Source organism: Bombus flavifrons, chromosome 14, assembly GCF_040668555.2.
Source record: "Bombus flavifrons isolate JBK064 chromosome 14, iyBomFlav1_principal, whole genome shotgun sequence".
NCBI lineage: Eukaryota > Metazoa > Arthropoda > Insecta > Hymenoptera > Apidae > Bombus > Bombus flavifrons.
Genome location: NC_138455.1, coordinates 7,392,634 through 7,417,817, shown reverse-complemented (window position 1 = coordinate 7,417,817; position 25,184 = coordinate 7,392,634). Strand labels below are relative to the sequence as shown.

At 36.6% G+C, this 25,184-nt stretch overlaps 1 protein-coding gene across 1 annotated transcript in view; it reads right to left on the bottom strand.

Annotated features, from left to right (window-relative positions):
• Positions 1-5,270: 5,270 nt before the first annotated feature.
• LOC138186682 (uncharacterized) overlaps positions 5,271-25,184 on the bottom strand; it is a 35,656-nt gene continuing 15,742 nt past the window's right edge. The window contains exons 2-4 of the mRNA XM_069126762.1: positions 20,996-21,089; positions 10,287-10,914; positions 5,271-10,216 (exon numbers count right to left, since the gene is read on the bottom strand). Of these exons, the coding sequence (XP_068982863.1) occupies positions 10,084-10,216; positions 10,287-10,914; positions 20,996-21,089 (855 nt within the window). The 3' untranslated portion in view covers positions 5,271-10,083. The remainder of the gene's footprint in view (positions 10,217-10,286; positions 10,915-20,995; positions 21,090-25,184) is intronic.

Here is a 25,184-nt window from a genome sequence, read left to right as displayed (position 1 = left end):
TTATAAGAACAACAAATGTCAGATTCATAATTGCACCGAGTTTGATAATTCCTACCAAGAAAGCAACTAAAAGTTTCTATACCCAGTAAAAATTCTCTGATTCGCTACTACAATCATTTTCCAGCTTAATATGCAGTTCAGGCATATTTCTGCAGGTCTTGAATGTAACGCGAAAGCTATTTCCCTCTCAGCTCGAGAAAAGAGGCAAAGCATGAAGATGTTAAAACACAAAATGCGATGCGTACGCCGGCAATAAAAGTCTCGCGGCCGTAACTACGAAAGTGAAAAGTTTTGTTCAACGACAGATGGTTCCAGCATGTGCAGCGAGTTGCAAGATATTAAAAAAAAAGTTGGATGTTCCCATTGGCGCGATAAAAACCCGGCATAAATTATCACGTGTGACTCTGTACAAACTTCCATCCGTATATTGTATTATCTCTCTCTCTCTCTCTCTCTCTCTCTCGCTTTCTCTCTCTTTCCGTGTAGCATCCTCACGCTAAATTATTTCGTCTGAAATTTAATTATGGAAACTTGAGAAGTTAATTTATACCGACATACTTCTCATCGCGAGCGAGTAGAATTTCGGAACGAATGTTTGTAATAATTTAAACAAAATTACAGACGAAGGACGATACATCGATCAGTTGGGTCAGAAAATTGATTCCATTCGAAATCATCAAATCCCCCAGCTGCGCCTATTCTTTAATGGCCAATCGGCGCGTGCAACATAAAGGCACACGACACCACTCTTACAGCTGCCGGAAGTATACATCTGCTGCCAGTTTCTACTAACCGTGCCGTGAAGCTTGGCCCACCTTTCCATCGCAACGCGGCATTTTTCAACATTATTTCCTGGTTGCTTCGTTTATTTCTCGATATTATTATTCGAAATATTCATTGCCATAATAGTCTATAGACTGTGGATTCTTATCCACTTGTGGGGGATACACATAACATGTGAAAATACAGAAAACATCCAAAGTACAGTACTCATTATGGTATTTAGCAGGTGAACAAACTTCTGCTTAGATTCTATCTTTCAAATTGTGTTTGTAGAAACATAAAATTGCATAGGTATCTGCAGTCTATGGACAGCGTTTTTCGGTAATCGATATATTTTGAAATTCATATTACATAAAAATAGATGGTCAGATTTTATTAAAAGTGTATCTTTATACAGTATGAAAAGTCGTAGGCTACTAGACTAGTATAAATAAAAGGAAATCATCGGTGAAAAGAGAAAACGCTATATATATGTAAGCCATCAAAAGAAACGGTGTATATATTATTCAACAGCGTCTTTAAATATTTTTAAAATTCCGCTGCTAATTTATGCCCAATATTTCCAGGAAAAGCGATAAGAAGATCACCATTGAAAATATCATGAAAGAAGAAAGGTGACTCCCCCTCTCACATTTTGAAAAATCAGAAACATCTGCCAGGAAACAGTGATCTTTGATTAGGGCCTGGCTCGTGCCACACACCTAGGTTTCTCAATCCTTGGTCGACGAAGCTCGTAACGTTCGGTGAAAGGCAACGAAAATTCCACACAAAGGATCTGCCAAGTTCCGTAACATTAAACGAAATAACTTGGAATTTAAAAAATCGGAAAAATTCAAGAAGCGAGATAACGTATTCAATTACTCTGGCTATCAGCGTGTCCACTATCAAATATTGAACTAATTAACTTTATGTAGCCGAAGACACGCACGCTTCATCAAATGCGATACGAACAAGGAAACCAACTCGATATCGACAGTCCTGATACTGCAATTGGTCTTGGAAAGAATGTTGGTAACCGGTTCCCAAGTTTAATTAGCACATTACAAGGGTAAATGCATCAGCAGATCTGCCTTCGATCTTTTAAACAAACTTCCTTACCAAGCTTCTGATGGAATTTACCTTTAGTTAACGACGAGGAGTTTATCGTTTGCTTCTTCGTGTTTCATAGCGATAGTATTTACCTTCTTTTTCCAGAAGCCACCAACATCTTCGTCCCTCCATGGAAGATAAATGAACGCAATTGTGGAGACAACTGCTCGAGATGGGAGAAAAAATTGTCAAGTATGTGCTGCACCTGTAAAACAGTGTATACAATTCTTCAACATCTTAGGTTTATCAGCAGAAACAATTTATCTCTCGTTGCATTGGTCGGTTTGCACTCCCGAAAATCTTTTCTTGATTATTTGAATGTAAATTGATTGAAATAATTACGGGATTGTATATTGTAGCTGTTGTTCATATATTCTTGTACGATAGCCTTTGAAACTATTTTTCTTCTTATCTGTTCGAATATGTTTATAAAAAGTGTTAATTTCATATAAATGAATTGATACATATTTATCAAATGTACATAGTTGATCCAATAGAATCCATTTATAATTTCAATCTTCTAATCGTTTCGACCAATGTAGTATGCAAAATTATTCAATGAATCCAAGTTTGTAGACTCCGTTTCACTTATTAACCCATGAAACTTTATGTTTTCATCTTTGCCTTCATTCAAATAATTTTACTGATCTGATAAAGTCAATTCCCTAATCGTTTCAACCAATGTGATATCCAAAACTATTAAAAGGATCCAAGCTTGTAGCATTTCGCTTATTAACTCATGGACTCCGACATTTCCATAATGTCTTTACCGTCGTTCAAATAATCGATCTAACAGAATCAATCCCCTAACTGTTTCAACCAACAAATAGTATCCAAGAATATTTAAAGAATTTAAACGTGCACACTCCGTTTCATTCATCAGCCCATGGAACTCTATATTTCCAGGTTCCAAGCATCTGCCACCAACTACTTTACACCGCTGTCGATATAAAAAAAGATATTAAAAAAAAACAAACGAAGGAATCCTGATCCCACGAATATTCGTGTCTCGAGTTTTCCAATCGACCTATTCCGGGGAATTCGGTGACCGATCGGCAGAAACGAGTCTGCTCGCAACCCTTTCTCGTATTTTCACCCCCGCAGCTGACGAACACGGGGATACCACCTGACGGTTCAACCAGGAACAGCTGTTCGCTCCCCTCTCGGCCACCCTCTGCCTTCTCGTTCACGGCCACACTGTAGCCAGTCGAAAAAATCGAAACGATTTCGTGTGGAAAAAAAGGCATCAGCCAACTCGAACACCCGGCAGGATGTTCCCGGGGATGATTAGAGATCGTCGGAATTAAAAGGAGGCGAATTAAACTCGCGAGAAGCGTAGGCCAACGATCAGCACCCTTTTGGATAATTCGATTTTGGATTTTCGACTATAGCGAGATGCGCTATGAAATGAATTATGCAATTGGTTCGTAAATCCTCGTTCATGGTATTATAGCGTTAGCTACAGCGTTTTACAGTACACGGAGACACGTAGATTTATATGTATTTATAGATAATCGAATCGAATTAGTTAGTAAATGATCGTGCAGAAGGCGTTTCAAATTCGCGTTTCGGAATAAAATTTATGAAACAGGCTATTTGAACATTGAATGTCAGATGGGTGAAAAAAGTGATGTTATCGGACTTCGTAAGTCTCGATAGAGATTGCCACGTTCGAACGATAGCAGAAAGTTTCAGAAGCAGTTGTTCGTAACTTTCAATGAAGATTGCAAAGTGGAATGGCAATTCCGAGAACTTGGACGTTGGATTTATTGTCCCCTCTGGGAATTTAAATCCTCTAGATACGTAAGTTTGCGTCTTCTCCAGGAAAATGAAGAAACACGTCCAATTATATTCCAAGGAAGAACTTAAAACTCTCGCAAAGCGTACAAGTAAGATTTATAAATTTTTGAAACAGAAATCGCCAGACGAAGATTTTCGAACGATAATAAAAAGTTTCGGAATAGCGATATCAAAAAATCGAACGTCCTCTGAGAATTTCAATCTTCGAGATACGAGATACGATGTCCTTCGAGAGAATCAAGAAACGTGTCCAATTAGGAGAGCTTAAACTCTTATCTTCGTATATATCCACCAGATCTTCCAATTTTCAACGAGAAATTACTAGATATGATCTTTCCTTGCCGCCCTACAAAATCAGTCTCGTTCATCTGGCAACCGTTGCTGCTCGAAAATGCTACGAAGGTGGTCATCGATTAGAATCGGCGGGAGATTCGAATCGAGGCTAACGGTTTCTTTAATCGATCGCTAATTAAAATCTCGAATAAAGATAAATCAGCATCGGTAAATCTTTGATGGAGGAACGATTCGGTGTGAGAAAGAGCATAGATTCCCTTGGTAACAGCAGCTTGGACGTATTTTCGCCGAACGAACGTCGAAGACAACAAAAGTACCTCGACGGAGCAGATGCATGGCATGTGCTACGAACCGACACCAGATGCCCCATTGGCGTAGAGAGATCCCCAAGGCAAGCTGCCACGATAAACCTGCCCATGGGATCCTTTTCAACCTGGTCGCGTGCCAGATAGAGCCTTCCTATGGGTTCTTCTAGTGTCCACAGCCCACAGCCACCATGATGCTTCCTGGATTTCTCTGTTCTCTTGGATCCCTCCGAAATCTCGATAATGTACAATGTACACGTTCCTCGACTTCTTCAAGCTGGACAAGCTGAAAGGACGTTCCCTTCGTCTGTTCCTTTGTGGCAGATGAAAAGACAAATTATCTGGAAAATTGTTTTTCGACGACAAGCGATCGTTGTTTACTATGTCATTTCTGAAGGTACTGTGCTTGAGAAAAGTATGATATTTCAATACTTACCGTGGAAACCTTTTGTGTACACCGACGGCCATAAGAATTAGGTCAGTTGATGATATTTGATACAAATACATATATGCCTTTCACTTTTATTTTCTACTTATTTTATTATGGATCTGTAATTTTATTCGTGCCACACATACACGACTTGCAACATAGAATACTACATGAAATAAAATTCGTTCAATTTTTCCGATAAATATAACGAATAAATGTTCTAATACTTATGATCAGCAATGTATGTATTAGACGTGCTATATAAAATATTTTGAGCTTTCATTAGCACTGTAGAAAACAAAACGCGGATTTTTATGCGTTTATTGAAAATTCAAGCATACAAAGATGCATAGAATACACGTAATATGAAAAAATGTAGAAAACATTGAAACTCTTTTCGATATTCGATACAGCACCCTTTACGATATCTAGTAAATTAGACAACCTTCTACGTAAGTTCCATTTTGTAAATTATGTGTATAAAAATGCAAATTTGCATAAATATCCGCATTCTAATAATGATGCATGATTAATCATCGTGGAATGGAGTTATGAAAAAAAGAGTTCAATTAACTTAGCGCTCGTTTATTTACTGGTCAATGTTATCTACAATGATTTATTGTAAAAGTAACAATAGTCGTATATAAGTTAAAACGATATATTACACATATGTACAAGTGGTGAGTCGATCCTGACTCGATCTCGTGGAAACGTGTTCATCGCGAATATTTAGAGGAAGTTGTCGTTCAGAGGAGACACGCGATTTCATCTTCACGCTGCGTGATTCATTTTTCCAGCCATTTTTGAATAATCTCGATTATTAAAGAAAAAAACAGATTCTTTAATATTCGCACAATGTTTCAAATTATCAAAGATAGGGAAAAATGTTCGATGAAAGTGAAAGTTGTTTGATTTCATAAAGGTAATTTAATTAAAGATCTGAATTTCTCTCTTAATTGCCATCTTTAATGGTTTCAATGCTGTATTACACATATTGTTAAGTTCGTATTGGAATGTGCAACTAGCTATTAATAATTTTATTCTAAAAAATAGTAATTAAGAACTTGGAAAACATTCAAGTATTTCATTAAATTCCCCATTATGGAATCAAACTACTTTTACATGAAATATTCGTTCGCAATTTTATTAGTTACAAAAATAATAGTGCGTCCAGTCGTCCTCGATCTTTACGTTGAAAAATATAAATTATAAGTGGACTTAAATTATAAGTAAACGTATATATAAAAAATTTAACTGTGCACGAGTCCATAGAATACACATAGTATTTAAAAACACATAAACTGCACGATAAACAGTTAAAAATACATAAAGAGTATAAATATTTGTTTCAATATTTAATAAGTAGAAAAGATCTCTTCTCTTCGATTTCAATTTTTAAATCATGTGTGTGAAAGTATAAATCTGCACGAGTATTCTAGCAGTCTAGTTATAACGGATTGTAATAGATTGAAATTGAATTTTTCAATGAAACTGCGTACACAGTAATTATTTAATTATAATCAAACATAGGCATCGTAAAGATTAAAGCGTAAAAATAAACGAAATGGAACGTCGTCCCCACGAGATCGATGATCGTGGCAGAAAATTCTCTCTGGTTCTTCGAGCGAGTGATTCGTGATCAAAGATTCGATCGTCGATCGAAAATCACTCGCCACAATTTATGCTCCGATTTACGACTTTTTCATCGATCCAATGTCGACGTTGAACAATTGTCCTCGTACACCAGGAACGATTCGTCGCTGACTTAATCATCTAGAAATATTCTATAAACCTATCTAATCGATGAACTGTCTTTTTAGAATTCGATATTAGCTAGCGTTAAATATTTTCGTCGCTCCATCGACGACACTGGATCCCCCAATCGTATACGAATTTTTAATCGGAATCGATCGAACATTGCATTGCACTGTTTTTCCTTTCCTTTCTTTTTTTTTTTTTTTTTTTTTTTTTGTAAGTTCTTGAGCATTCCTGTTTTGAAATTAGCGTGTAGAGTAAGTTTTACGAGTATAGCTTGCACAAATTTTTATGCGTTTATATGAAAACTGCAGGGAGTGCACGTAATATGAAAAAATGTATAAAATGTCCAACGTATACTGCTTTCTATAATATTTGGCAGGCAAAACAATTTTCTACCGAGAGTTCTATTTTCTTTATGTTTATCTTCAAAAATATGAATCTGCATAAAAATCCACCGTCTATTTATGAGGTCAAGATTTACGAGCCTGACTTAAACGGAGGCACTTGGTAAACTTTTGGTGAAAATGTTGAGAAAACGGGCACAAATGCGATGCAATATTCGAACGATTAAAAAACTTGATAATTTAGAATTATCACACGGTTACGGTAAAATAATCTACAAGTTTGTTCTAGGAGTATTTAGTTCTGATTTCAACGGACGTCTCTCCTCGCTTTTCAACCCTTCAAATGTGCAAAATCAGTCGATATCGATAAAACTGACGCACTAAACTGCAGATGTTCAAGCAAATTTGCATTGGGGAATAAAGCCAAAGAAATAGAACTTAGATAGTTTGATAAATATCATAATGGATATCACTTTATATAGTTTATATGTTTTTGAACATTACGTGCATATTTGAACACTAAGATTTCCCATATTTGTATAAATATCCGCGGTAATAAAAATAACGTAACACGATGACTATTTTGTTTAAAAAAATTGAAATGTACAGGACACTATATGAAGTGTATCCGTTCACTTCTCCGAAAAAAGACAAATATAAAAAAAAATCGTTTTTATCAAATCTAAAATTTCTTCAATCGACCTGATCAATCGATCGATCGAATTATTTTCGTATCCTTAAAAATAATTTAACTCTTTAATATCAGGCTTAACATGATATTTCATTGTTTGCAAGTTTGAAAGGTTAAAAAGTCGAAAGCGATACATGATAAAAATCTACAGGTTTCTCTTTGTCGACATTAATTAAGAAATTCTGCCCCATGGGATGTTCAGCCCTTTTTTTTCTCTCGTTCATATCGATCCAGCGTATGAACCCCTTTGTATTGACATCGTTTATTGACATTCGTTTTCCGTGGAGTGAATCTAACGTCCAATGGATCGAAAGCGTGCGAGAAAAGAGAACTTTATTTCCTTAGCCTAACACGATAAGGGTACAATAAATAATATAAAAAAATAATTAAAAAAAAAATAGTAAAAAATGGAAAAGAAAAATAATCGATAATGCTAGTAAGGATGGCGATTATAATATTATTAACGACAATACATGAAAACCAGTACAAAATTGTGCTACTAAAGAAAAAAAAAAATAATAAAAAAGGTGGCTCGCTTTATGGTTGGACGAATTAATAAAAAAGAAAAGTATGCTGATTTGGTAATTGAATGCAAACACGTGAATCTGTACGCGCCATTGGATGTTAAGTTCATCCTCCTTCTGCTGTATCATCGATGTAGGAACCTGAGGAATCGCAGATCTATCAATCCACGATCGTCTTTTAGCCAGAAACGGAATATATCAGTGACTGTACAATGCCTAGTAAAAAACGGAATCGTTTTGTCGCTGGAAGCCTTCGTCAAACGTGAATCTCAACTCTTTGAAGAGTATAGTACTTAGTATTAATTAGCCTAGAGTTTTTAGAATTTTTGGTTGATTATTTATTAAATCGTGTAACAAGTTCATCTGTCTTCTGATGAATATTCTCAGGAATTTTACATAAACGTTATCTATATTAGCTGGTTGATATATGACAAGTGATATAATATAAATATTGCTTATAATTCTATTATCTAACGATAGTAACGAAGGAAGAACAACGTTCTTGGATCATCGTGAAATTATTCCTGTTTCCTTCTATTATTTCGATGCTCGGAAAATTTTGTTCACGGCTAATCGTTAAATAACATCAAGAATGTGAGTGGAATATCAGTTATTAAATAACTACATGAATATGGTAAGTTACTCGATTCAATTGCAAAGGATAGATCGGCGATTAAATAGCTCTTATATAAAAGTAATCTTATATAAAAGTTTGGTGCTCTGTCAAGGAAATGCGAACGAACTTATTACACGATCTAACACTTAATTGTTAATTTTCAGGTGAGGAGAAAGGTCGTAGAAAGGGATTGACGAGCGGGCGTTCACTTTTGACGTGCGACAAAGCTATGAAGAAATCAGTCGCGCGACATTCTCACGGTAATTGCTGGACGAGAAAACTCGTCCTGAAAAAAAGTTGCCCGGAACGAAGCCACAGCCACATCCTCCAGAAAAATCTATGGAGAAGTTCGAATCTACTTGACGAGCACAGTGTCTCTCTCACGGTGCGCCGTATGAAAGCGTCGTTCACTTTACAAACACACGGTGAATGCATTTTATTCTGAATGGAAAGAGATTCTCCTTCTTCGTTTCGTCATGTTTCCTTCTTTTTATTGTGACAGGAACTTCTCTGCTCGAGCAAAATCGCCAAGGTGCGGACGATCACGAAGCTTCCACTCGAGATGATTGAAAAGTGAATGTGGGACACGAGGCTTCCAGTGTATAACCATTGAAATTCGCTGCTGAAGTCCAAACTTTAAGATATCTCAGAAGTCGAATATCAACGATTTAACCTTTTCTAGATTTTTCTTGAAAAGGTTTTCTTGAAAAGTGGATGAATACAGCCCTGTTCATAAGTGAACCTCTTGAAAGCCAAACTGATCAACTCCTGCTTTTATTTAAATTATGTAAATCGAATAATTTAAATTTCTCAATTTTATCACACAGATACGCGATTAGTATTTGAGTTTCGAAAAATAAACGACTTATTTCCATTAGTTATTTATTCTATGATGATATAATAATAATATGACTTAAATGACAGCGATTGTAAGTAACATCATTACCTTTTTGTAGTTCTCATTTTATGGAGTTGATCAATGTATTAGGACACTTTATGATTCGATATAAAATGCGATAGCTGGTTCAAATTATCAAGGAAATTACTAATTGATCATGATTTTGTACTTGAGAATTTATAAGAAATATTTGTACAAAGTACAGAAAGACTCATAATAAGGACATGTTTAACATGTTATTAAGAAAAAAGTTATATGTAAAACGAACTTGAGATAATTTTGCACATTAGAAAAATATCTCATATGTCTACGTAGGTTCCAAACCAGATAACAATCTTCAAGACTAATCGCTTTACTAATCACTTGTTAACAATCTCAACGTTTAATAATCTTCCAATTAATTTTCAAATTCACTCAGTAAGTGGCCTAATACTTCCCAACCGATAATGTACATAATTATTAATCCTCTTATAAATTCCTCCACCCCAGACCCATAACTACACCTATTACCTTAGACTTCCTTAATTCCACAAGAATCTGACCACCTCCGATCATCCATCCCCACATTCATCTTTCAACCTCCGCTTCCGAACAGGAAATACCCCCTCGTTTCCATTCTGTTCGGCTCGCGATTGCTCTCCATCACTGGGAGCTTTCCTATCGGTAAAAGCCAGACGGGCCTCCCTTTAAGAATAAACAAAAATGAAAAAAAAAGAAGTACCTCATCCGATAAAAATCAGAGCGACTCCTTTACGTGGTGTATCGAGCGAAGGCGCGTTCCCTTTGGAGTTCCAGATGATCCTTCATCGCCAAGACTGTAGGATGATGAGGCGGCAGTCCCTCGTCCTCCACGAGATATCTGAGGGCTTCCGTAGCACAGGCGTCCCAACCGGCATTCCAGGACGCTGGAACCTGCTCGACGTCGCTGTTGCCTTCATCTCTCTCCTGGTCCATCCTCAAACGGCCCTCCAAACATTGATAAGGCTCGAAGATCGCGTGTTGTTTGCCAAACGAATGAGACGAATCTTGTCTGTGACACTTATCGGCCACGCTGTCTCGATAACAGCTGCTTCCTTTCGGGTCTTCGAACTCATCAAGGCAACTGTGTTCCAGGTAACTCGTCCCAATCAGCTCCATTCGATCCCTATCGAAGGGATCACCTCTGGCCAGGAGCCTGTTCGAAGTCTGTTTCTGATGAGATTGCTTCAATTCCTCAGCCAAAGAAGCGGCCAACTGATGCAACAGTCTGACGTTCTCGCGCTGGTCTTCCTCCTCGTCCTCGTCGAGATCATCCAGTTCGACACCTTCGTCTTCGGAGGACGACACCAGGTCCTCGAGATCCTCGTCCACGCCCAGTAACGTCAGCAACCTCTCCGCGGCATCTGCGCAGAGACCCAGCAATGCATTTGCGTGTGTATGTATGTATAAAGGTTCGCACGGGGGTGAGTAGTGACGAAGTATGGGATTTTGAAAGTTTAGCAATCCAGTTTGCAGTTTGTCTTTCGAGAGTGGTTCGTGAAAGTATTACACTTGAGAAACTTTCTTAGATTTTGAAGTTTTAGGATAGTTATTAGATGACGTGTTTGTGGTTCTTCGTTGTACTGCAATGTTTACGAAACGTTTGTTCGCAAGGAAGCGCAACCAGTCATTAAAAACGCGATCCTAAAGAATCACAAATACGTCGTTTGCAGGAAAGTTCTATGAAGTTCTGTATGAATATGAGGTTCACAGAGGAAACATGTAATAGGTACAGTTTTGTTAATTTCTTGACTTTGGTCTTACGTTATGATTAAACAGAAAGATTTTAATTGATATGGTAATCTCGAAAGAAAACAGTCTGTTGGATTAAAAGGTGAGTCCGTTGAAAACGAAACTGACAAGTTTGGAGGATACCAAAGGTGTAATTATTATGGCTAGCAATAACTTGAAAATTTTGAAGAACATGAAATAAGAAGATAATTTGGAAATCCCAATTATCCCAATTGATTTACTGCTTCCCCGTAGAAGATAAGAAATTTGATTTATTGTGTCCTTTTCTGCAGTCTATTAGCTGCCAATTACAGTCGAATTAGCTGTGCCATCTATCGTGATCATATTGATAAAATTTGTAACCAATCTATAAATATATATGGAAACTACCGGTGAAAAAATTTTAATAAATCGAAATGAAACTTCAAAACGTTTTACGTAACACATATGATATACGGGTAAAAACTTTCTACGTTAAATGTTCGAATGCTTTCACGAGCAACTGTACGTCGTTCCTCTGGCAAATTCGCAAATTTCCACGAATTATCGTTCATACAGAGAAGAGAATTTTTCCCCAGTTTGCAAACGCTGATTTTAAAAAAGCAAGGAAAAAGAGGGGAAGGTAAAAAGAGAACGATCGCTTAAATGATTTATGCAAAAGCAGAACAAACTTCCTGAGGGACAGTTAAACATTGGTGATGAGTAGACTGCGAACGTTTATGCAAATTAAATGTTTTCTCAACGCAACTAAGGAAGTAAAACTTAATCAGAGATTTATTTCACTCGCTAAATGTTATAACGAGCAAGTATACTTAAGATATTTTATATGTCCTTTCACGTTATACGATTCTATTCATTTTTGCAGTTTTAAGTTTCCCATAAATGCATAAAAATCCTTAGCTTACCGATGAATTTTTGTCAGGGATCGAGAGAGAGAGGGAGAGAGAGAGAGAGCACACAAATGAAGCGGAATACGTGAAAAGCCATAGAACTCGATTCTCGACTCGATAAAAGCGAGCCTCGCGAAAGAATCAAAGAGAATCGCCGACCGGAATTCGCCTCGAGTCTCGTGGCCCGGTTTCGCGTCTCGTTCCTGTGGGAATCCTCCGCCATGAACCTCCCATGGGAACTACCTGTCGCTAAACACCCCGTCATCCGTTCCTGCGAATCATCGAATTTCGCACGAGCCTCCTTTACTCTCTTCCCTTCTCTCTTATTCGTTGTAATAGTGCCCAACCATACTCTGTATATATACATATATATATACACACACACACCCCTGTACGAGTACACCCTTCTGAGAACCCTCGACGAGACGTCAGGTAGGGCCAGTTCATTGCTCACCTATTCCTGGGAACGTGGATACCGTGGACATCCGGAATATGGTGTTCGATTAAACGATATTTCGGTATAGGATACCTTTTGGGAAACTGATGGGAGAGTTGGTAGATGTTTCGAGGAGAATGGGATGGTGAAAAAAATGAAATTGGGTTTCACAGTGGATATTTAATATGAGATTCTTGACTCTTAAGAAATCACGTTCAAGCAAATTCTAAAACAGATGCGTTTGTACAGATGAATAGTCGGATCACAAAATTGTTAGGTCTAAGTTGAAAATTAAATAATTTGTGAATCTAAATCGATATTTTAAAGCACTCTTAAGGATAAGTGTCGTTCGTAATTAAACGATCATGGTGATACTCCCTGGGAATTTGTGGGAGAATTGGCGTTTGGTGGAGGACGAGGTGGTAGAAAGGAGATCAAATCTGATTGTGAACATCGGGTAGGGAGTATCGAATGTTTGAAAAGTCACGTTTAGGAGTGTGTAACGATAGAGTATAAATAAAATTTTATTTAAATTAGATATAAATATTTACGCAGAGTTCGTAGAATTAAAAAGATAGTCTACAAAGTGTATTATATCTGAATAAGGGAGATTAAATAAGTTGAGAATTATTACTTTCCAAGGGATGAGAAGCGAGAGGATTGAACAAGAAAGTCTGTTCTCGTTATGAATTATGTAACAACGTGTTGGGGTTGGGAGGATAGTTGGAAAGCAGAATTTGCGTTCGTTTAGGGAAATGGTGTTTGTATGGATATATCGTATTTTCCTGCACGGTAAAGGATGTTGCTTTTGATAAACGAGAGGGTGGAGGGAATATCCTTGGCGAATGTTGGAAATTGCACTTGTACCATTTCTAGCAAAACATAATCAAATCTGATAAACAAAATTGATCAAATCACAGAAACCAAGGATTTTAATAATCTACTTGAACTAGAATTTGCTGTCCTTTAATTTAAAAACTGAATGAAAGTTCTATTATTATTTAATGAAATACACAATGAAAGGTAATTAATTAAATTCAGATTCGGTAAACATGCTGAAATTAAATTATGGGACTGTAACAACATATAACTACAATAAGTACAAAATGTAGACAATAACTACAAAAAGTTATATCACTTTACTACTAAAAAATGTAATGATAAAAATTTTAAATTAAAATTATATTTTTATATATGTAAATAATATTTTTAATTATAATTTAGACGAACATTAATTAGGCAAGTCGATATAACGGTCAAACGAGTCCCGATTAAAATCTCGATTCGCGTACGTAGATTAACAAGAAAATTATTTGAGAGGAACCAGTTGAGATCATGTCTCACGAACCAAACGATTTTTTCTCGATACGTAAATCGTTCCCTTTTTTTCTTTTGCTTTTTTAAAAAGCCTCGAACGTTAGTCGCTCTCTTCTTTTTTCCTTTCATACGATCGACACCAGAACGGAGTCTGGACCAGTCAGAAACGAGTTCATTGTTTTTTTCCCACCGGACGACAAACCCCCGGGACGTGGACGCCGGACGTTCCCACAGGGATAGCCAGATTTAAATGTCTCCTTTCTATGGTCTCTCAGGCGAGGAAAAGTTGTATGGATTGAGTTAGGTTAGTCAGAGATTTAAAGGGCTCGAAGGGTAAACAACGTGTCCATGTCCCACGGATATGATCTATACTGTTTAAAACAATTACAGGATCACCTCCTTGAACGGTTCTATTACCAACTGAGTCTATCAAACGTTCTATTGTTGAACAGGCGAACAAGAACTATTCTATAGATTCGGTAAATCGATACGTTTCAGGCAAATCAAATTACATCGCCATTGAAACACTTCAACTTTCACGTGATATATTTTTCACTGAAATCGTTATTAGACTGCGAATATTTGGAATTTATACTTTTGTTTTATCTGTTGGATATTATCATAAGGGTTATGTGCATTCTTTCACCTTTGAATTTCTCGTAAACAATACATAAAAATTCCTTTGGCGCTTCCATACATACATAAACAATCAAATTCAAAATTTCCCTGAGTACTATCGAACATTTAAAAAATGACTGTAATTCACTTTGAAACTGACGAGTTGTTCCCTTTTGAACTCTATTGATTCAAGTCAAGGGACATTAAAATAGAAAGATCAATTAGATTTTCATGAATAAACACTTTCCAAATCACCCCACATAATAAAAATATAAAAGTTACCTCGAGTTATAAATATAGCAAACTTGAATAATAATAGGAACGATCTCCCTTTTCGAGAATAAGGAAGGTGTACCATAGATAAAAGTTTCATAAGGTCCATGTAAAATGTTCTTCCACTCATCGTTAGGAAGTCAAGAAGACGGATGATGATAGCCTGATGGGAAAGAAGAATAAGTCCGGACGTCTTCTGTCAACTTATGACACCCCTTAAAGATTCTTCGACTATCGAAGATTACGTAAAGACCGTTGGAACAAATTCTCCTAGGGTGAGAGGAAACGTTCTTCTGGAAAGATTAGCGGTTCCATTGGGAAAAGCAAGAACTAGAGATGGGTTGAAACTTGATTTTTCGATTGATAAAACTTCAATTTTCCTGCTCGTTCGTAAAATGAAATTAAGATCAAAGAATGAAGAAAAATGTGCTCTTAAAGTCTTAAGATCGTAGCAATTAAAACCCAGCAAATGTAAACGCAAACTCAATCGTATTGTCGCTGTTATTAAAATAAAGACAAATTCATATCGTGGCAATATTCTGGAAAATCAATCGCACGAATCGAATTTAACGTTATTTATCGTTTAGAGGGATTCGAATGACAAAAATGGAACGGAGGTTTGACTTTCCCGCGTTCTTTTCGGTTTCACGGACTTTTCATCTTTCAAAATCAAAAAAACTTTCATCGCAAACAAATTTCGACGCGGATTACAAATAAGCGAGAGAGAAAGAGAAACGAAATTTATAGATCGTAAATCGCAGCGAATTCGATCCGTACGGCTCTTTCTATTATTCAGCCACCCCTTGGAACAGAAATTGCTCGGCTGCCGGAATTTTTGTCGGAAGATTGAAACGCCTACGGTTGTAAGCGGCCGAAGTAACTCGCCGAAGCGAGCCGCCATTAGCATATAAAATTCATATTTCAAAAAGGGGTCAGTAGATTCGTACGCCCGTAAGCGGAAAGTTATTTTCCCCGTGTATAGCGCACGAACAGGCATCCCACCGCTTTGTGATTAATGGTAACGACCGGCAAAACTTTAATGAATCTTATAAATGGACTTTGAAACAGTCGAAAAGAGAGAGAAAGATGATGTCGTTATCTGGTGTCCTGATGTTGTCCCGGAAACTGGGAGCCGCTCTAACTCTCGATACCGAGATGGTAACGAGACCAAGAAGCCCGATCGAGTCAGTTGAAAATTTATTTCAGACGGTTAAGGGGCAACGATTAATGGCGGAGATGTGTTAGAATCAGGTCGATCGATTCTGTGTTGCAGGCTATCGAGATCTTGATAAATTAATATACGGTGGCCTTGGTGTATAATAATTTTGATTTGGATTAGTCAAGTTGTTTAGGTTCGATTAGCTGAATGAAAAATAGAATATTAATAATTCTAGTGAAGTATATGAATTAGACGATTAAACTTTCAAATAAAATCAGAATATATGTTGTTTTTACTAAATGTAAATTTTATGAAATAACGCTTTATGAAATGACGTCCTAGATTCAGATTAATCAAATTGCGATTATTTGATTAATTTCAGTAAAACAGATGAGCTTCGATAATTCTAACGAAGCGTAAGAACTTGATAATGGATCGATGTTTCTTTTCCGGTAATCTGAATTTCAATTTATCAAACTCAACTCACCTAAACGAATCGAAAATTGTATTTTTGAGAGAAGCTCTATTAATCTTACTCTACTTATCGGAATTAGTTATAAAAAATTCATTTCTTTCTTTTTTTATATTATCAAATGTATATGGAAATAGTAAGCCGTCCACATGACACACGGGGAAAGATCATCGAAATTCCCAGGCAGACTGATGATAGGGGAAAAATTGTTGGCAGAAAAGGCACGACCCTTCCCCATGGCCCTTGGAATAAAAATTTTCTAGGATTTCTGCGCATCCTACGAAAGCAGGTACGGTTCGAGAAGGGATCGAGAAACATTTCTGTCTCGCATGAGACTGCTGGAGAGCAACAAATTTCCCATATTCCTGGGGAAACTCGATTACCTTTGTTCTTTGACAAAAGAGCCGAGACGACGAACCGTGAGCTCACGAACAGCAAACCTACAGACGCATCGATAAGTTATTTACGCGACAAGGCGAAGCCCAGGGGAACGAAATTCACGAGGACGTTCGTAAATTGGCAGAGAATCGAGAATCGTATAAATAAATTTGATTTGATAGAGTTGATGTGGAAGATGATTGCTAATAATCATTTTATGCTGAAGGAAGCGACGCAAAAATAATTTTGGACTGGTTATATCACATGGAAAGTAAAAGTTCCAGTCCTCTCGAGACCGAGCTTTCGAAGATTGTCAGACAAAGCTTTCTTTTTATCAATTTCTTTTATTAACGGTAGAAACATATCTGCTTTGATCAGTTTAGAGATCAGTTTTAACTAAAACTAAAATTAATTCGTGGAATATAGTAATTTTTAATTAGATCATGTCTTGTTAAGGTACAATTTTTTGTATATGCAAAACAGGGCATAAAAGAAGCTTGTCGCGGTAGGTTGAAATGAGAAGCTTGAAATAATTACCGTTTGAGCCAATTAAAGACGATTGGAAGAAACCAAGGAAGAAATTTCGATCGCAATCCCTGTCGACCCTACAAATTATCGATCGAAGACGATGGACCGGAGAGACCGGTAGAAGCAATTAAAAGCAACCAGAAAGAATTAAAAAAAAAACAGAAGTTTTTGGTAGCTCGTCGTGAAACCGAACGAAGTTGGAACTAGTGATGGGAATGACACGATATATATTGATATTCAACCAATTTATCAGTATTAAAACACTTGCAGAAAATTAAATAAGTTTGCAAAATCATTGGAGTCTTCTTAAAATTTTTACGACGTATATCATACTATATAGTGACCCATCAAAAATTCAGATATTCTTTGTTGCAATAACAATTTTATAAATAATCAAATTAATTTTGGTATCTCTATTAAATATTCTACTAAATCCTCCATCGTATTTTTTATTCGTTTAAAATTGTCTCAATGAAGTTTAATTCTTACGTAATACCTTTTTGTGAACTCAAATAATCCTAGCATAGGGTTATTCAAGTCATTCGCTCAATTTTGATTATTTTCTCTTGCCGGACGTATGATATACGACCCTTTCTCATTCTTTCGTTATTACATCTAAGACTAACGGTGTGTCTCAAAATACGCAACGAATGCAATGTTGAAAATCGAACTTTAAGACGTTGAAGCCTAGCACGTTCAGTTGCAAAAGGATTTCCACGATTCCTATCTTCAGGACTAACATTGGGAATAGTTCTTTTCACTTGGTTTTACTTGAAAAATTTCCAGAACATTCGTTACGTCGTTGAGAAATACTTTTTAAAAGCTGTCGTCGATACATGTATTTTGCTATATCAATCCGGTATCAGTTTCGACGTTATGTAGTCGCGATCGATACGATCGTGGATCGTTTCGGGAAGATCGCGTGACCGAAAGTTCCACGTTGCCTCGAGGAATCCACTAGCCACCATTCGAAAGTGAAAGACAGGCTGAGCAGGAGGACCGGGTAATTAGGAGCGATTACCGAACGCGTTTAAGTGGACAGCTCAAATCGCGGAAGGGGAACAGGCGAGGTTGCTTGATTATAAAGTGGTAAACCAAAGGTATACTTTGTCGTAAAGTCATCGCGCGAGAACCAAGGACGTAATTACACGAATCCTGGGATCCGGACAATTTCGCCTGGTCAAAATAATCGCGCGAGAAAATCTCTTCTTCGCCAAAAAGGGAATCGCCTCGTTCCTTTTTCCTTCGCCCCTTAACCGTTCGACTCGAGGACTTTGACTCTTTCTGACCGAGAACACGGAAGCTTGGCTCCACTTTTGACAATCTCGATGTTATTGCATCTTCTGCGTCCCTTCTGACCGGTCCAGAACGGATTCCTTTGAGTTTCTTTCTTTATAGAATTGTGGAAGATTGGCATTCTCGTTCGAGCAACCTCGTTTCTAGTGAGCTTTAGAATAGTTTCATCACCTTTTTTGGGATTTGTTTTATGGCTGAAATTGTTGGAGTTAATAGTAATTAACTGGTATTAAAAAACCGTGACTGACACATAGGTCCTTCTTCGTTGAATCCCCCAATGAAATGAGATTTTTATATGGGAAAGTTAAGACATTGAAATCATGTATGAAAGAGAAGATTCTCAATTTTAGGAAGATATATGTAAAATAGGATTTGTAAAAGGATAGAAATATTTGTAGACAATGAAAAATTTCAACGATTGATACACGAGATTGATGAACTATACGCAATATGTCGGAAGAAGAACAAGGATCATATGTTTTTGAGTTGTTGCAATTATAGCCGCTGTTTTGAAGTAGTCGTTACAAAGATATTCAAAAATATATTTCCAAAAATCATTTATCGATCGATCCTAATGTTGCATATATTTATGTTGAAGAGATATTACTGTGATGACTTTTAAATTTTGTAAATTGAAGAAGAATTTACTTACAAGCCGAGGGGTTGGAAAGATTGCTCGATCTTTCATCCCTCGACCGACACTAACGGAAGTAATTAACCATAACCGTCACATTTTTTCTTACATCACAGTCTTCCACGCAAGAACACTTGTCCCCTTTCTAACCATTCTCGTCTCCTGGAAGGAACCCATCCGATCAAGGGTCTGACACGAAACGTTTTAACGATACGCTTACAAGGCGCTACCTGGAAGTGGTTTTCTCTATGACTAAGTCAGCACAAAGTGAAAGACCGTGACAAACAGTTTTCTCTTGCGGCTGTAAATAATTATTCTGTCTCGGGAATATTAGGGTGAAAATATTCCCCTTTTGTGCAGGATAGCACAGTAATTGCGTTTCTACCAATTTTCCCCGCAGCTGAACGTTTATTTAGCTTAACAATTTTCGAGAGCCACCCCTTACGCCCGCGAGCACCCATCCACCCTCTTCCTCCAGCCTATCCACCGCACAGGTCTCGGCGTTATTCCGCCTCGTTACACGCGAACCTACTCTCTTAATGCCGTTTTCTCTACCCCGCTATTCTACGACAATCTAATTAACGAGCAAATAAACTGCACGAATGCACTGGTTTCACCGGGACGGAAAGGGGGTGTAAAACAAGAGGGTAGTTAGGAATAGAAATGGAAACGAGGATATTCGAAGGAGCATTTGAATTGCAAGGAACTTGTTTGCAAGCTTTATGAATGCCTCGAGGGATAATAACGTTAGCTGAAGTGAAGAGAACTCTCGAACGAAACATACACAAGCTCATACAGGTATTTGAACAATAGAAGACACCTTTTATGAATATATTATGCGCGTTGTATGAAACATTTTGAAACTTCAATCGTTAAGTGATATAAAGGAGATAAAACAATAGAATGTATTGTAGCTTTATACAATGGTACAAGATAAGGTTCGTAAAATAAGAAGACAATAGAGAGACACGATAATTTTACAAAATGAATTTATATTTGATAAAAGCAATGTATATATATGTATGATACATAGAATGGATCACTGTTATCGATATTTTTTTTTTATTTATTTAAATTTTACAATTTGTCCAGTAGGACATATGGTAAAATATTATAGCACTGTTATCAATATGGCAAAGAATTTTCAGTACGGAAGCTACCAAAATTCATAATGTTTTTATCATTTTAAACTTTCTTTTATCCGTCACTGTATTTACTCGAAGGAGTTTTTAAGGGTGCTTCAGGATTTCACCTCGAGGAAACAAAGATGCAATTTGGGATTTCAGGTATGAAATGAAAAGTTTATTCACAACTTACCTAGAGTTGTGAATATTCCAAAATCAACCGTTTACTTGAAGGAAATGGAAACTATTAAAGAACCAGAGCAATAGACGTCGTGAACTTCATCAACAATTTACTATACAATTTACTATACTTGAACAATTTATTATAAGTTTATTTTATGAAAGATCATTATTATCAGAGTGGCTTTTCAGTCGTTGCTAATTAATTGGATTGTTAGTGCCACGATTGTTGGAGGAAAATTCAGATTCGTGTACATTTTACTCAATTGCACCCCTAATTGCGACCCCTTGGAAAGCTTCCCTATTTAAACGAAAACATCCTGTTCATTGAACCGCGGTCTCTTCTTTATCTATAGGGAAGAGAGAGGGGGAGAGGGAAACGTGGGGTGAAGAATGAAAGTTTAATTACCTCGAATTGTCGAGGATGAATCCGCTACGTCGGTTGCCAGATCAACGAGCTCTTCCAACTCCCCTCCGTCACCCTCGTAGTCCATCATCGTCTCCTGAAATCAAAAGTTTCTTTTTACGGTTCGTCGATTCCATTTTATTTATCATCTAAATTTTCAATGCTAGACCTAAAAATCCTTTCAGGATTAACTTTAACGTTCAATGATATACTTTTACGAATACAATTTAAAAAATGAAACCACCATGCAAGTATTACAACGAGTACTGTGCTTTGGGTGCTTTATATATAGACTTTTATAGAGACCACAAAATGTACTTGTACGGTATTGTATTTCTAATTACATCTATATACTAATTAAGTCCAAACACATTAAGTTTCATGCGACTTGATAGTACACTTTCATGTGATAACAAAAATTTAATGTATTTAAATATTTCTGGAATCACTGTATATACTATGTGAATTCTGTGCATTTTTACAATTTCAAATTTCATATAAATCCATGAACATTCTAATCTACCAATGTACGTTATCTACGTACGTACATTACCTAAAAGAAACGAAGAAAAAATAAATAGGTAAATAGGAAAAAGTAATTTCTCTTTGAGTCCTTAATAAAAATTCGCTTCTGAATAGCTTAAAATAATCAACTATAACATTCCACTTCGTAAAATAAACATTTCACGTTCAAAACGCGATAATATAGGAAGAATTTAACGTTATTCGCAAAAGTGTTAAACTCGGACGAGACTGCTGTTTAATACGGGCATAAAATAAATGATGCGATGAACCATCCCCGAGGGAATGCAACAGAGACGTGAAGCGCACGAAAATTGACCACGTTTGTACCAAACCAAGAAAAAAAGGACATCCTCGTTATGAAAGGGAAGAAGACAGTTGCAAAAAAAAAAATAATATCCGCCAGGGGGTTTAACGAGATTGCGCGCGGTTGTCGGCGCTTCCTGTCTTCCAGAACGTTGATAATTTTTAAAAATTGAAACGTGCAAAGGCGCAGAGAAACCGGTCGACCGGCGTGGCGGTCTGGTTAATGTAGTACTTCGTAATCGACGATCGTACGTTGTCACTATCGCCGCGGAAATAACGCTTATTTAGAAGAAAATTCCAAGATGCCGATTGACTTGGCGGTAAACGCTTAATTATCCACTCCATTTACCATAAAGTCCCTCGCTCTGCATCAAGAGCCGCCAATACGTGGCAGCGTCCGTTCGTTAGGCGGCACAAGTTAAACGTAGCTCGTGAAATCTTTTAAGCTGACCAAAAACGCAAAAAGAGAGGGCACGAAGAGAGAGAAAGCCGAATAAAACCAAATAGACCGCTTGCAAGAACAAGACTAACCGAGCGGCGACATTCTGAGGGAAATTGTCGTGTTACTTCTATAAAAGTACGAGCACATCTGTGGATAGATTAAACGGAACAGATCTAGTCACGATATTTGAAACGCTTTCAACAGCTTCGAGTATGTTCACAATCGTATGTAACATAAACGTTTGAACACACGATACACATTTGCCACAACTTCTCAGAGCTAGATCCTAGGTGAGAAGTTAGATTAGAAAAACGATCGATGGATTGGAATTTTCAGATTGGTGCAAAATAATGATCAAAATAAAAGTTTGCAAGAGTCATACGAAAATAATGAGGACAATTATGCGTTGACCCCATAATATTCTATTAGGGCCTCTAATATATATGTCGATTTCTTTGGGTATTCGTCTGAATAACATTGATGGATACAAGTAACTATGAATATAGATAGAAAATAGACAGATAAATAGGTATATATAGATTATACTAGACTCAATCTATTTGTTGCATAAATAGAAGACAAAATTTAATTTAATTACACAAAATTGATGAACCTATTATACCATTGAATATGTAAATTCTATATAATATGGAATTTCAAATGAGGCAGTAGTTCTTAAAAATATCAATAATTTTTTAACATTTGTTCAGTTCTATATAATATTTTATTTTATATACAAGTAATAAAAATAGCTATTAGTATGTACGTTCGAAACGTGTTGACCCAGTCCAATATATTTTCAGGAAGGTACTTTGCTTTGGTGATTAAGGGTAGTCATATTGTGCTAACAAAATTGGCGAGGGTTATCGGTAGAAAGGAAAAGTCACTTGGTGCCAACGATGCAATATAGTAACCCACTACTGTCAACTATTTTCTCCTTTATTGTCCGGTTTCTCTGGGTCACTGGGTATGAACGCGTTTTCCCAGATACGCGCACCCTCGTTATGCTCGCAATAAATTTCCCGAATTTAGGGTCCAAGGTCAGCCATAAACTGGTCACTCGGTAACTGAAAAATAGCTTCCTGAAAATTTCTAAGGACAAAAACGAAAAGAAATAAAACTTGAACCGTTCGACCATAGTCCTATGTAGAAATTGTCGAATATTCATTTTCAAGCAATTCCAAGCTTTCCGATATTTTTTTTTTTTTTTGGTAGACATTCGAATCACAGTCTCTGATCATTGAATTAAACCCACGAGGAAAGTTTTCAATTTTCTGCTAGGTTGTCTGTATATAAAACGATCGATGTTTAATTATTTCAACTTCACTGAATCTTAAACACAATGAAAGGAAATTCATATATGTAGGTATTGAATCAATATCACATATGAAAGAGAAAATTCTCAGCTGTAAAATAATGTCTGATGATATACGTACAACGATAAAAAACATTTATTGAAAAAAGGAAAGAAAGATTGGAAAATTCAGATAATAAAATTGAACATTTTATTATATGCAAAATTATATAGACATTAATGGACCAACCCTAATGCTCGACGAACTGAATAATTTGCTGTCTAAGGTATACAGTAAAACATACGGTATCGTAATGTTGGAATGTTTCATATTTCGCGTGCGGAGCGTTATCTCGTTATTGCAGAAAACGAATTACGATAATTTAAGACACTCACGGAAATGGTCGATATACATCGTTATACATGCACGAACTGACTACCGATGTAATAAAGAGAAATCAGCATTAATCATTACAGTACATAAGTACAACTGATTTTATCATGTTGTTTGGATTACATTTGGAAGAAACGAATTCTTCCATTTTTGTATAATTAATGTAATTTATTAGAACGAATTAATACATTCGGGAAAAGATGTGACTGAGTTCAATTTTAATTAACGTTCGTTCAATTTCAACCAAATTAATTTCGACGAGCAAGGCATTCGTACGTAAAGTAGTATTACAACAGCAAAGTATTAAAGTTTTCGTAAATTGATAATAAAAATTCTTAACCTTTGCGGTTATAAGGCGGATTTTACTCGACAAGACGCACTTAAATTTATGAAATAACGAACGAAAAGGGTTAAAGCCTAGAAGCGTATCTTCTACATTGAAGAAGACGCGAAGAATTTGCAAGATAATTATCCAAGAAGCAGATAAAGGGGTGGTTCCACGCGAAGCATCGTGAAGGGGATCGTTTACGAGGTTCAAAGGCAGCGCAAAAAATTTGATGATGCTCGTCATCGTCTTTTACCAACGAGGTAAAAGATCGTGCACGAAGATCGTGGAATCTCGAGGTGCATGCATTTTAATCGATCCGAGCACGTGATTTTAGGACGTCAAATTACCTACACCGTATATAAATCTCCATATGCAAATGTGTCGGTTTTTAATCACACAGATGAACCCTATCGGACTACAAGCGATACAAAGTATTTCTCGAACACGAAAATGAAACTAAAGAAAATGATTCTTCGCGTACGAAAGAAAAGAGGTAAAGGGAGGGGGGGAAAGGAGAAACCCATCAAGAAATACAAAAGAAATACAAAGATACTTTTCGAAAAAGAGAACAAATCATTCTTCACGTAGAAAAATGAAAAGAAGAGAAAAAGAAAACAGAGGAAAAAGAAAGCATCCCGTCGAATTACCAGGGATACGCAAATGTTTTTGGAAAACGAGAATGAAAATAATTCTTCGCGTAGAAAAAATAAAAAGAGAATAAAGAGAGATATAGAGAGATAGAAATATAGAAGAATAAAAAGGGAAAAAGAAGGATCCGATCAAACTGCGAGGAGCGCAAGACTCTTTCTCGAAAACGACAATAAAAATAAGCGATTCGTCTCGTAGAGAAAAGGGATAAAAAGGGGTAAAATCTGATTTGCGTGAAAAGCGTATGCAGCACGTTGC